At 42.1% G+C, this 14,749-nt stretch overlaps 1 protein-coding gene across 1 annotated transcript in view; it reads left to right on the top strand.

Moving 5' to 3' along the window:
- Nucleotides 1–14,749, top strand: part of LOC147724923 (fucolectin-1-like) — a 362,809-nt gene that overhangs the window by 302,276 nt on the left and 45,784 nt on the right. The window contains exon 3 of the mRNA XM_086967088.1: nucleotides 8,697–8,979. Coding sequence (XP_086823214.1) covers nucleotides 8,697–8,979 — 283 coding nt within the window. The remainder of the gene's footprint in view (nucleotides 1–8,696; nucleotides 8,980–14,749) is intronic.

Consider the following 14,749-nt stretch of genomic DNA (forward strand, 5'->3'; position numbering starts at 1 on the left):
TAGATCTTGCGGAGCAGGCGGAGGGTGTAGAAGCAGGTTGAAGAGACTGCGTTGAGTCGGGGCTGTTCCCAGGGAGGTACGTCACCAGGAGTCGTCCCAGGCGGAGGGGTTGGGTCAGAGGAGGAGGATCTCTGTCTTGTCCGTGTTCGGTTTGAGCGGACTGTCTTCCATCCAGTTGGCGACAGCCTTCATACCATGGTGCAGGTTGGCTTTGGCGGAGAGGGGGTCCTTGGTGAGGGAGAGGATCAGCTGTGTGTTGTCGGCATATGAGTTTATGTTGAGGTCGTGGAGTCTGGCGATGCGTGCGAGTGGAGCCATGTAGATGTTGAAGAGCGTCGGGCTGAGGGATGATCCTTGCGGGATAACGCAGATGGTTCTAGTGACTCCTGAGTGGAACGGGGAAGGCGAACTCTTTGGGTTGTCAGAGAGGAAGGAGGTGATCCATTCCAGGGCCTTGTCGTGGATCCCTGCGCGCAAAGAGGCATGTGCATAGTGTGTGATTGCGACGGTGTCAAAGGCGGCGGAGAGGTCCAAGAGGATGAGGGCTGCTGTCTCGCCATTGTCGAGTAGGATCCTGATGTGGTCTGTTGTGGCGATGAGGGCGGTCTCGGTGCTGTGGGTCTTGCGGAAACCAGACTGGGAGGGGTCGAGGATGTTGTTATCTTTCAAGTAGCGGGTACGCTGAGTGTTGACAATTTATTTGATGACCTTTGCCAGGAACGGGAGCAGGGAGAGGGGCCAGAAGTTCTTGAGGTCTCTCGGTTCTGCCTTGGGTTTCTTCAGCAGGGCGTTAATTTCGTCGTGCTCTCAGCACTCAGGGAAGGTCGCGGTCTTGTTGAGAGGTTGATGATGTTCCGCAGGTGGGGTGTGATGGAGCTGTCGGCCTTGTTGATTATGTGGTGGGGAAGAGGGTCGGATGGGATGCCGGAGTGGATGGTGCTCATGGTTGTGATGGTGTCTTCGGTGGTCACGCTGGTCCAAGCGGTAAGGTGGCCGTGGTCGGTGGGTGCCGGTGGTAATGGTGCGGTGGGGTTGGTGGGGCGCATCCGGGGATTGAGGCAGTAGTGGACGTTGGTGATCTTGCGGTGGAAGAAGGCAGCGAGGGCGTCGCAGAGGGCTTGAGATTGCGGGATGTCGTTGGTACAGGAGCCAGCTTTTGAGAGTTCCTTCACAATGTTGAAGAGCTCCTTGCTGTTGTGTGTTTTGTTGTCGAGGTGGTCTTTGAAGGAGGCCTTCTTGGTGGTCCTGATGAGGTCAGTCCGTCAATCAATCAGTACATTTGTAGAGCACACTACTTACCCGTCAGGGTCTCAAGGTGCTGGAGGGTGGGAGTGCTGCTACTGCTCGAACAGCCAGGTCTTGAGAAGTCTCCTGAAGGCCAGCAGGTCCTGGGTCGGTCGTAGGTGATTAGGGAGGGTGTTCCACGTATTTGCAGTGAGGTGAGAGAACGTTCTGCCACCGGCGGTCGCTCATCAGGGGCGGGGAAAGGTGGCGAGGTCAGCGGAGCATAGCTGGCCGTTCAGGGTGTAGAAAGGGAGTCGTTTTTTGAGGTACACTGGCCCAATGTTATGGAGAGCTTTGTGAGCGTGGATGAGGAGCTTGAAGGTGATCCTCTCATTGACAGGGAGCTAGTGCAGGTCTTTCAGGTGGGCTGTGATGTGGCTGTGGTGGGAGATGTCGAGGATGAGGCGTGTAGAGGCGTTCTGTATGTGTTGTAGTCATTTCTGGAGTTTGGGTGATGTTCCTGCGTAGAGAGCATTGCTGTAGTCCAGTCTGCTGCTGACGAGGGCCTGGGTGACTGTCCTCTTGGTACAGGGGGGATCCATCTGTAAATCTTGCGGAGCATGTGGAGGGTGTTGAAGCAGGAGGAGGAGACGACGTTCACTTGCTGGGTCATTGACACTTCGGAGTTCAGGATGACACCCAGGTTGCGTGAGTGGTTAGTGGTCATGATTGCAGCTCCCAGTGCGCCCGGCCACCAAGAGTCGTCCCAGGCGGAAGCGGTGGAGCCGAGGATGAGGACCTGTGTCTTGCCCGAGTGCAGTTTCAGGGGACTGTTCATCATCCATTCGGAGATGGCCTTCATTCCTTTGTGGAGGTTGGATTTGGTGGTGTTGGGGGCCTTGGTGAGGTAGAGGATCAGCTGGGTCTCGTCGGTGAATAAGACGATGTTGGGGTCATGCGATCTGGCGATGCTGGCGAGCCATGTAGGTTTTGAAGAGTGTCAGGCTGAGAGACAATCCTTGGGGTATGTCGCAGGCACTTGAAAGGGAGTATAAAATGCTGCACCAGCAGAAATCCATACATTGACTCCTTTGCGCTGCTCTGATCCAGCACATATCCAAAAACAATGCTGCCACGAAGATCGAGGATATCGCACTGCCGACTATACAGTGTATAACCACCATTCCTGGCGTATCCTTGACTTGGTGTGGTTTGGAGCCTACTCATTGTCTTCCTCCATTTCGACAGCAACACATCTCTTCTTTGCAAGGCACATCTTGGCTCCGTTTATGACACAACTAAGGTACTTTGCAGCGAGTCCCTGTATTCAACCCACACAACATAGCGGTCAGCCTGAACATTTGTTTTTGACTCGATCTAGCATAAACATATAGCACACATTTCATGGCATTCTATGAAAATTCATAACTCTGGTCATATTTATTGGTGTTTTGTCATTTTCTTCAGTGGTTACATATTTTGTGCCACTAAAAACAACAGAAACAGTGTTTTTCTGGTGTTTATGGAACATTTTGCTTTTGCTACTTGCTTACTGCACTGATAGTGTATGGTGTACAGAGAGTTTGCGTACAGTGTATATGAGGTCCAAATGCATTTTTACAAAGCAAACTGATTGTAGTACACTATACAATACTTCTTCAGTGAGCTTTTGGTCATGTTTACTCCCTCATTCCTTTCCATGTAAACTTTTATTGGAAAGTCCTTCTCAAAATTGGCACTTGAGATCGGTGACACCAAAACAGCCAGTAAATTTGCTTACTCTGGCCACTGACATAACTTTTGATACCAATACTAGTGCACCTAAATTTTGAGATTCTCTGGGACAGGTTCTGCAACTTATGCATTGAACTGGGCACATAGGCCCTCAGAGTTCTTGAAGCAATCAAAAATGAAGCAGTATTTTTGCAAGTCCAGAGACAATTGCCCTTTATGGAAGGGATCTAGAACTTGTACAGAGTACCACAGTGAGGCTTCATTGACTTCAGATGCCATGGTTGGTGTAGGAACATGTCTATGCATCATTGCAAGCCCTTACTCATCTATATATATAAAAACAAAAGTATGTCTGTTTGTCCTTTATGCATTACTACACCATTCATCTGATCGCCATGAAACTTTGGGAAATTGTTGAGTACACTCCCACAAAGGTTTCTGGCAAAAAAAATTGTTAAATATCGGCCCCCCGGTCTCCCAGGGCCCTCATGATCTTTCCAATACTGAACGTTTACAGTTTACGGTGCGACTCGATTTTTCAATGACCATCAGCAAAGCACAAGGACAATCGCTGCAAGTGTGTGGACTAGATTTGGAGAATCCGTGCTTCTCACATGGACAACTGTATGTGGCCAGCTCACAAATCGGAAAACCTTCTGATTTATTTGTGTATGCACCAGACGGAAAAATAAAAAATACCATGTATCCACAAGCACTTGAATAAATAAACAGAATTAAAACAATACTTTAAAATGTTTTCCATATTAAAATGAATACGTTTCAATAAAAATGACACAATGTAAATTGAATGTTATCATAACAAGTTTCTTTACATTTCCTTTCTTCTGAGATCGCAGCAACACGCGACGGGTAAGCTAGTGCATTATAAAATACAATTTCCTGAATCGTTCCTCAACATTTCTTTGCTTAACAAGTGGCAAGCATTCTAACATGGATCATGTTACAGTGCTAAAATCACTGAAAGTGTCACCCAGTATGCTCGTAAGGAGATGTTTTCCTGTAAAAATTTAAGAATGCAGTAGTCTTTTTTTTCACATCAATATCAGTATGCAACCAAAGATCCTCGCATTTCTTTCCTTTGGCATTTCACTATGCAACAATTCTGTAAGCGGTTGCCACATGAATAATATAGCATTTACAACCTCAATGACTGAGAATCGCTGACTAAATGACACAGTTGCAATTACTTTCTTTGATGACGCACAAAGCACAAAATGAAAAATATTTGTATTTTAGTTTCTGTGGATATCGAAATAGTGCACCAGAATGGACAGCAAATTCAATAGCATTTTTCATTAACTCTGATGATCGTAAAGATGTTTTCAGCATACCATCTAGCAATTGGCAAGTATCTCTTACAGGGAAGCACTTCAGCTCAGGTGTTTTCATATACTTTACTGAATCACTGCAAATACAAACAATATCAATCTGATCTTTTTTGACTTGGTAAGAATTTTTGCAACATCATTTCAAGTTACACTGCATTCCATGTTTTCCAAAGGTCTGGTGTCAAGTTTTCGCCACTTTCCCAAATGCTTGGTGGCAGCACTCTTTTTACATATACCTATCACTACACCTTGCATTGAATGCTCAAAAGCCCGGGGTGTTTGGTAATTCGCCTATTATCAATACTGACTCACTAGAAAAGGGGGTTGATGTACCAAAGGGTTTCATCCATTCTCTGTCTGTGGTTAAATGTAATGGTACATATTTAGAATGATTTTTATGAAACCAGCTATTTTACCTATCAGTGAAAGAATTAAACATATCCAAATATGATGTTGACGTTTCCTTATTCTCTATAGATCATAAAGTAATTACAGAAGACCTTAAACATGCTTCTAAACCCTTCATCTTTAGACCAAAGAGCACAAAGTTGAAAAAAGAGAAGGAAGAAGAAACAATATTTTAGTGACAACCTCTAAACAACAGAACTCAAGCAAAACTATGTTAGCCCGGTAGGGGAGGGTGTTGAAATATCGATTACTAAAATATAGTTGACATAAATATAGTTGTAAAAATATCGTTTACAAAAATATCAACACCCTATACTTAAACAGGTAAGTACATAAATATCTACTCAAAAATATCGTTGTAATAAATATAGATGTAAAAAATATCGACTTTTTAAATTATTTAAAATTACATTAAATAATAAATAAATATAAGTACTATTAACAAAATACATTACATTACTTTTATTTTTTTAACTACTTAAAACAAATTAACTACACTTTTTCATTATAAACTTAATAAATGTGTACATATACATATATTTAACACATTACTTTATATAACAACAATAATACATACATATAATTAAAATATACAATATATTATTAGTTAAAACATTTGATAGCGTAGGTGTAAAAATTACTATTCCCACTCCAGAGGGTGGAACAGTAGGGAAAGCGTTGGATAGCGTAGGTGTAAAAATTACTATTCCCACTCCAGAGGGTGCAACAGTAGGGAAAGCTTTGGATAGCGTAGGAGTAAAAATTACTATTCCCACTCAGGAGGGTGCAACAGTAGGGAAAGCGTTGGATAGTGTAGGTGTAAAAATTACTAAATGTATTTAGTCATTTATAAAATAACAAATCTTTATTTTTATTTAATTAATCATTAATTAAATAATTATTCAATTAAAATGTAATTAATTTACTACATTTTCACAAAAAAAGTTCCAGTACACACACCTGAAATTAATTAAACAATTAACATAATTAATTACATAATTATTAATCAATTAACTAATTGAAATTAATTAACTATTATTTATTACACTATTTATATTCATTTAAAACATTAATTAATCTATTATTTTATTATATTTAAATTACTTCCCACCCTACTCCCCCTAAAAACCCACAACCCGCTACGGAACTATTAATACTAAATTCAACATAAAATACATTATTAACTAATAAAATACTACAAAAAATACTACTTTGACAACAAATACTCATTAAAAACACTACATTACTTATAATTATTTAAAAAACGATATTTTTGTAAATTATGTTTTTGTAAACGATACTTATTACAACTATATTAATGTTATCGATATTACTTACCTGTCTGTCGATATTCTGGTCAGACTATACTTTTGTCATCGATATTTCTTCCTGTAGATATTTTTGCAGCAATATTTATGTTAGTCGATATTTTTACGACGATATTCCCGTTCTGTACCATTAGCCCAGTCTTTCTTGTTGCTACCTTGTATAACAAAGTTACAATGTATTGGGCACTTCTGGGAAAAATAAAAATTACTCCTTCACTCTCCTTTTCCTTTCTTTTAATGGTATTTAGTTGTGGTTGTTTATGGGTTTTTTCAGTGATAACATGATTACACTGGTGGATGTTATTTCTCGTTCGGTGGGTTTTTATCAGCTATTATAGGTTTAAACCTAAAACAGGAAAGCCTAGTCATAGGCTCTAAATGTTAATAAATTATCCACCTGTACTTTGTACCAATGGGTACAGGGATGGCAACATAGATAATGTAGTAGGTGTTCTTATCAATGAGCATGTGATGCTTCTTTATTAGAAGGCCTTTTTTAAATTATTATACATTGAGACATAGAACAGAAACTCTCAGAGCTAATTGGCCATGTGAAATATAGAAGAAATTATAATAAATATAAACATGTTAGGATGCCAAGCGTGAGCATGTATCATGGCAAATGCAGAGAATTCTATCTCTATAATGTCACCATATGGCTCTAATTGCATTGCAGTGTAGCATTTCTTCAAATAGATCAATCAACATAAATATTAACCAAGATTGATGCCAAAGATGTGCTGGAGGTCCATCGACATAGCTGTTCTTCAAATGTTAGTGTGTTTCAGGTGAAAACGACTTTCTGTGCTTTGTAGAACAGACGTTCATGTTGTGCCATAGAACTACTCAGTTTACACAAAGGTCAATCTGCTGCTTTGAAAGGAGCCATCTCAACTGAGAAAAAATGGTATGTAAGTCTTCATTAACTAAAGACACTAGTAACATTTCAGCTGGATCGTATTCCACATTTTTAAAGTATGTACCATTTTGGGGGACACTAAAGACATCATGAATTTTTTGGGGACTGAGTGATGCTGCAATCTGACAGTGTATTATTGTAGACAGTAATTGAGCCCTCTTTTTAATAAATATATTTTGCCATATTATCACTCTGGACATAGTGTACTTTGCATATCCTTCAATCAAATGATTTTGGGAATTAATAAAATTAATATAATTTTCTGTTCAAATGCGTGTGTTGGTGGCGACTGCACCGGGCTAAGCAGCAAAATATCAATGTTACTATATAACATATCCAGAATTTAGGTGTTCTTTGGTGTCCACTTTTTTGCCTATGTTTATGTAATTTATATTACACGTATTCACTGCTCTTTTCTGTAGTAATGCCATTTGTGTACTGTAAAATCCATCTTTCAGTTTCTGTAACAACAGCTCTGACTTTCAGTCTAAAGCAGCAATTGTTTCATGCTGGGTTCTTCATACAAGACGATGGGATGTCAAAGTACGTACTTTGATGCTGGTTCCAAATATGATTTCGACAAATCTGATTAATTTGTGAAAAGTGAGGATGAGCTGGACAACTGTTATGCAACAACTCTTTTTGCAAATATGTGAGCAGCAACGACTCACATACATGCTGCTCCGCTTAAGTAATGTTTTCTGCATAACACAAATAGGTCATTGTGTATCCAACATTTCATCAGAGACACAGACTGCCTAAAGTCATTAAGTATTCTAAGAAAATAGGGCGAGATGTGCATAATCTTTTTAAGGTTGCAAATGGCCTGATTCATACAATCGGGAAATTTATGAATGCAAAAAGCATTTCCAAATGTTAAATGTCCAGGTTGCGCATCAGTAACTTATCACCAAATTGCAATTTGGGTTTACGAATCATTTATGTGAAGGTGGTGTTTAGGGCATCCCTAAAAAATACTAATTTGCATTGGTATGCACAAATGTTGTGTTTGTACATTATCAGCAACTCGAAGTTGGTGGGAACCCACTTGTAAATGGAAACAGGTTCCCATAAGACCCTGCCTCCTTTGAGAATGGTAGAACAAATATTTTTAAGAGTAGGCAGGGGTCTGTTGGACACCTGTTTACCTTTAAAAAAAAGGAAAAAAAATATTATTGTTTTCTTTTTAAACGCATCTCTTTTTCTTTTAAGTAAAACAGGCTGTTTAAAAAATTGCTTTGTTTAAAAGCAATCACCTAAATGGTGGTCTATTGACTCCAGCAGGCCGCCATCCCTGTGGTGACAGTAAATCACAGTGGGTCAAAAATTGTGACCTGCTTCATTAATATTTATGAGGTAGGTCTATTTATGAACCACTATGAATCTCTATTGAAACTCAAAAGAGTTTCCTACATTAGGAATAGAGAGTTCCTATTTTTGATTTGCAAACAAATCTTAATTAGGAAATTGCTATTCCTAACTTTAAGACATGTTGTCCTACAGCTGTGCTGATACATGAGAAAAGGACTAATTAAAACACATGTATATGTTAGACTTGCCTCAGACTTTCCCTCTCTCTCTTGGTTGTTTGATTGTTTAGCCTCCATCTTTTTTCTTATATTTAATAAAAATTTGTCAAGCACTTTTAGGTGTAACTTGCACATAGGTTTCAAAATTACACAGCCTTCTCTCTTCTTGTTGAGTCATATCTCTTAATGTTCTTCATTCTTTCAGAATTTAATATTGCACGGAAAGGATATGTACGTCAGAGTTCTCAGTCCAAAGTAATACCAGGGGCTACTGCTTGGCTTGCCATTGATGGACTTCATTCAATGGATTTCAAAATGTCTTCCTGCAGCCACACAGCAAGAGAGAAGCGTCCCTGGTGGAGCCTGAATCTGGGAAAAGCCTACAAAATATCAGCAATCAGGATATTTAACAGAAATGACTGTTGCGCAAAGCGCCTGATGTTGGCTCAAATCCGTGTTGGAAACAACATAGATGGCATCAATCCTCTGTAAGTCATTGCTGCTGTTCTATGAACTCTTTTAATTTAAGTAAGCAATAATGGTTTGAACCCCTAATCTACTGCCAAAGTTAATAAAGCATCAAAGGTACGAAGGAATGCCTATAACTGTCTTTCTTAGAGTTTGATGGATATTAAGTCATAAGGCCACCGAAATACCAAGGACCAAACCACTATGAAGACATGGGTGCATATTCTGAATTACTCTATTTGGCCTGTTAATAAATATGGGGGCATCCATGGCTCACATCCTACCCTGAAGCCAAAAATCTTGGGAGTTATATTTCCTGTAGGTTTTAGGTTCACACAATAACTCTGTGGTGGGGCAAGTCGGTTACAGTAACTAAGGTTAGGAATGAAAATGTTCCTTCAAACTGAACTGACCTGTTGGCTGAACTCACAGATACCTTAGTGAGGATACATTTATACTACTGCAAAGTAATCCCCACAGTGACCTGTCAGGTTTGAAGTTTGCTGAACAAAGCAGACAAAAATGTTATAATTTCTTTGAAAATGTGTGAGGCAAATGGTTTATTGTATGGTGTAGTTGTGTGACCTTTGCATGTAATAAAGTCAAAATTCCAAATCAAGTGCAGTCAGGTGCAATTTTAAAACCATAGCTCAGTACTGGGGTCCTGGGGCTCAGAGCAGTCAGACTTAATCAAAAGCACAAGAGTAAAGCATTTAGAAGTACCAGAACAGCTGAGGAAGTAGAAACACAACACTATCAAACCAAATTGAAGCAAAATTCAATAGGTTGGGCATTGTCCATCAGCTTTTTGCCAATTCTTGTTTTTCATGGTTTTTGCAATTACCGCCTGCAAATAGATTAAGTGTTGCTGGAGACCCCTATAAATAGCTAAGTCACACTCCATCATGTTAGTAAAATCTAATTGTCTTGGCTAACACAGACCTAAAAAAGCTTATTTTGCAGCCATTGACAGCCAGGCTCTTGCCTTTGAGAAAGCAAGAAAGAAAGGAAAATAAAAGGTAAGTGATAAAGAAAGAGAACAGCAAGAAAGAAAGAAAACAAGAAGTGAATAAATAAAACAAAACATAAGAAAGACTGCAAGTAAATGAGTAAGAAGTAAGGAAAGAAAGAAAGAGAAAGGAAAGAAAGAGGCAAGTAGGAAAGAATACAAGAAAGAAAGAAAACGCAAGAAAAAAGGAAGGAAGAAAGAAAAAAGAATAAATAAAGATGGTAAGAAAGCTACAAGGCAGGAAGGACAGAAAGAAAAGAAAAACTGAGAGAAGGAAGTACAGGTGGAAATAAATATGGAAGCAAAGAAAAAAGAAAATAAATAATAAAAGAAAAAAGATAAAAGCAAAAAAGAAAGAAGGGAAGTGGGAAAATAAGAAAAAGAAAGAAAGAAAAAACTAAGAAACAATGAAAGAAAGAATGAAAGGATGGAAGGAAGGAAGAAACAAAAAATAAATGAAAAGAAGAAGGCAAGAAGTAAAGAATACAGCAAGTAAAGAAAGAGGAAAGAAATCAAGAAAGGAGGAAAGAAGCCAAGAAACAGGGAAAGAAAATAGAAAGAAAGAACAAAGAAAGAAAGGAAAAGAGAAATAAAAGAAAGAAAGAAAGACAAATAAAAAGGGTTACAAGTGCTGCAAATGAAACACTTGAAATTACTAGTTTAGTCTGCCCTGTTCCCATGATGCACTGGGCCAGGGACAGACTGATTTGCATATAGCCAGGTTCTGAGCTAGGATGGTGCAGTGAGATAAATAACGGTGATGGATCAAGCCCTGATCTTTGGACTGGGTAAGATTGGACTGCTTAATTCAGACACTCTGTTCATCACCACCCCCCTTTTCTGAATCGTTTTTGGCCACTATAGGTGTGGCAGGGTATACTCAGACATGGGTCCCTTTCTCACTGCACCATCAGGATTCAAGCAAGCCGGGCCGAAGAAGGCTGAAATGCCAGAAACCGGTCCCCGGTAGCTTGTCTCCTTTCTGGTGAAGAATTGGCTTGGTAGTTTAGTCTGCCCTGTTCCCATGATGCACTGGGCCAGGGACAGACTGATTTGCATATAGCCAGGTTCTGAGCTAGGATGGTGCAGTGAGATAAATAACGGTGATGGATCAAGCCCTGATCTTTGGACTGGGTAAGAGTGGTCTGCTTAATTCAGACACTCTGTTCATCACCACCCCCCTTTTCTGAATCGTTTTTGGCCACTATAGGTGTGGCAGGGAATACTCAGACATGAGTCCCTTTCTCACTGCACCATCAGGATTCAAGCAAGCCGGGCCGAAGAAGGCTGAAATGCCAGAAACCGGTCCCCGGTAGCTTGTCTCCTTTCTGGTGAAGAATTGGCTTGGTAGTTTAGTCTGCCCTGTTCCCATGATGCACTGGGCCAGGGACAGACTGATTTGCATATAGCCAGGTTCTGAGCTAGGATGGTGCAGTGAGATAAATAACGGTGATGGATCAAGCCCTGATCTTTGGACTGGGTAAGAGTGGTCTGCTTAATTCAGACACTCTGTTCATCACCACCCCCCTTTTCTGAATCGTTTTTGGCCACTATAGGTGTGGCAGGGTATACTCAGACATGAGTCCCTTTCTCACTGCACCATCAGGATTCAAGCAAGCTGGGCCGAAGAAGGCTGAAATGCCAGAAACCGGTCCCCGGAAGCTTGTCTCCTTTCTGGTGAAGAATTGGCTTGGTAGTTTAGTCTGCCCTGTTCCCATGATGCACTGGGCCAGGGACAGACTGATTTGCATATAGCCAGGTTCTGAGTTAGGATGGTGCAGTGAGATAAATAACGGTGATGGATCAAGCCCTGATCTTTGGACTGGGTAAGAGTGGTCTGCTTAATTCAGACACTCTGTTCATCACCACCCCCTTTTTCTGAATCGTTTTTGGCCACTGTAGGTGTGGCAGGGTATACTCAGACATGAGTCCCTTTCTCACTGCACCATCAGGATTCAAGCAAGCCGGGCCGAAGAAGGCTGAAATGCCAGAAACCGGTCCCCGGTAGCTTGTCTCCTTTCTGGTGAAGAATTAGCTTGGTAGTTTAGTCTGCCCTGTTCCCATGATGCACTGGGCCAGGGACAGACTGATTTGCATATAGCCAGGTTCTGAGCTAGGATGGTGCAGTGAGATAAATAACGGTGATGGATCAAGCCCTGATCTTTGGACTGGGTAAGAGAGGTCTGCTTAATTCAGACACTCTGTTCATCACCACCCCCCTTTTCTGAATCGTTTTTGGCCACTATAGGTGTGGCAGGGTATACTCAGACATGAGTCCCTTTCTCACTGCACCATCAGGATTCAAGCAAGCCGGGCCGAAGAAGGCTGAAATGCCAGAAACCGGTCCCTGGTAGCTTGTCTCCTTTCTGGTGAAGAATTGGCTTGGTAGTTTAGTCTGCACTGTTCCCATGATGCACTGGGCCAGGGACTGACTGATTTGCATATAGCCAGGTTCTGAGCTAGGATGGTGCAGTGAGATAAATAACGGTGATGGATCAAGCCCTGATCTTTGGACTGGGTAAGAGTGGTCTGCTTAATTCAGACACTCTGTTCATCACCACCCCCCTTTTCTGAATCGTTTTTGGCCACTATAGGTGTGGCAGGGTATACTCAGACATGAGTCCCTTTCTCACTGCACCATCAGGATTCAAGCAAGCCGGGCCGAAGAAGGCTGAAATGCCAGAAACCGGTCCCCGGTAGCTTGTCTCCTTTCTGGTGAAGAATTGGCTTGGTAGTTTAGTCTGCCCTGTTCCCATGATGCACTGGGCCAGGGACAGACTGATTTGCATATAGCCAGGTTCTGAGCTGGGATGGTGCAGTGAGATAAATAACGGTGATGGATCAAGCCCTGATCTTTGGACTGGGTAAGAGTGGTATGCTTAATTCAGACACTCTGTTCATCACCACCCACCCCCCTTTTCTGAATCGCAAATGAACATGATGAAGGCTGATTTTGTTCTCGAACAAAATGCATTAAAGAACTATTTGTAAAACGAGTCCAGAATAACCATGTTCTGCTCACAAATTTACATGTATATTATTGTAGCTTTTGGTTTGTGTATTGCCTGCACAGTTAAAAGGGAATAACTTAATGCAGAACAGTTTCAAATGGATGCAATCTTATAGGCTGTGAAATAGGACACTTGAAAAGGAGATTAAAATAATAATAATAATACTAATAATAATAACAATAATAATAATAATAATAATAATAATAATAATAATAATAATAATAATAATAATAATAATTCTGAGTTTCTAAAGCGCCTGGTTACACTTGCCAGTGTGCCCCCGCGCTATCAAAGGACTGAACAGTACCCTGAGAAGATAGAAGGGAAATTGCCCTGCTTCGACAAAATGAAGGCTTAGGGAACAGGAAAGTTTTCAGCTCCTTCCGGAACACCGCCTCCGAGGGCTCCACACGGAGCCTGAGTGGGAGGGTGTTCCATCTCCGTGCGGCTAAGGAGCGGAAGGATCTCCCTGCTATTCTCGCCCTATTGATTCTAGGGACCGAGAGCAGGCCAGCATTCATAGAGCGCAGGAGCCAGGTGGGCTTGTACGGGAGGAGCAGATTGCGCAGAAAGCTGGGACCCTTACCATGAACAATCCTGTGACTGACACACAGTGCTTTGAACTCGATGCATTCCTTGATGGGGAGCCAATGCAGTGTCTCCAAGGCCCTTTTTGAGGAGGCTCTTCTGGGTAGCTGCAGCACCAGGTGCGCAGCTGCGTTCTGGATATGCTGCAGTCTTAGGATACAACTCGCGTTAGCTCCCAGGTAAAGGGCATTCCCATAGTCCAGCCTAGAAGTAACCAAGGCATAGACCAGGGCCCTTCTGGCAGACGCTGGGAGGAGGTCGAGTGTCCTTCCCAGACTGCGGAGGATTCCAAAACACGTCCCTGCGACACCCCGAGTGTGATAATCAAAGGACATTTTGGAATCTATCCACATGCCTAAGTTCTTCACATGATCCTTGGGGACGGGTAATGGGCCCAGAACCTGCGACCACCAGGCTGAGGTCCACACCGAAGGGGACCTGCCAACAATGAGCACCTCGGTTTTGTCCCCGTTCAGTCTGAGACAGTTGTTGGCCATCCAGCCTGCCAGATCTTGAAGGTAGAATGCAAATTTGCTGGCTGCGTGCTCAGCTGGTTGCGACAGAGCCACAACCAGCTGCGTGCCGTCAGCATAAGTCACCACCTCTATCCCATACTGCTCAGTAATAGCAGCCACCGGCGCTATGTACAGATTGAACAGGGTGGGGCTAAGACTGGAGCCCCGGGGAACTCCCTGCTTTAGGTCAAAAACCTCTGACCTATATACACCCTGTTCCACATAGAAGCTGCGGTCATGGAGGAAAGATTCCAGCCATGACCAAGCTCTCCCAGTCACTCCACTTCTCCTCAGACACTGTAGCAAGGTGTATTGGGCTACAGTGTCGAACGCGGCGCTGAGATGGAGAAGAATCAGCGCCGCTGTCTGTCCCTCGTCTACGTGTTTCCTCAGCGCCTCTGTGGAGAAGAGGAGGGCAGATTCGGTGGAGTGATAGGCACGGAAACCGGCCTGGGAGGGATGGAAAAGCCTATGCGCTTCGATGTGAGCCGACAATTGTCGGTTAACCAGTTTTTCGGCTGCTTTAGAGATGTAGGGGAGAAGGGAGATCGGGCGCAGATTACTGAGTTGAGTTATGCTAATTTGTGGCTTTTTCTTGAGTGGAAGTACAACAGCATGTGTTCGGCACCCTGTCCGATTTAAATGACAAAGTTAAAAGGTGCTTGAC

Source organism: Lissotriton vulgaris, chromosome 4_1, assembly GCF_964263255.1.
Source record: "Lissotriton vulgaris chromosome 4_1, aLisVul1.2, whole genome shotgun sequence".
NCBI classification, from domain to species: Eukaryota; Metazoa; Chordata; class Amphibia; order Caudata; family Salamandridae; genus Lissotriton; species Lissotriton vulgaris.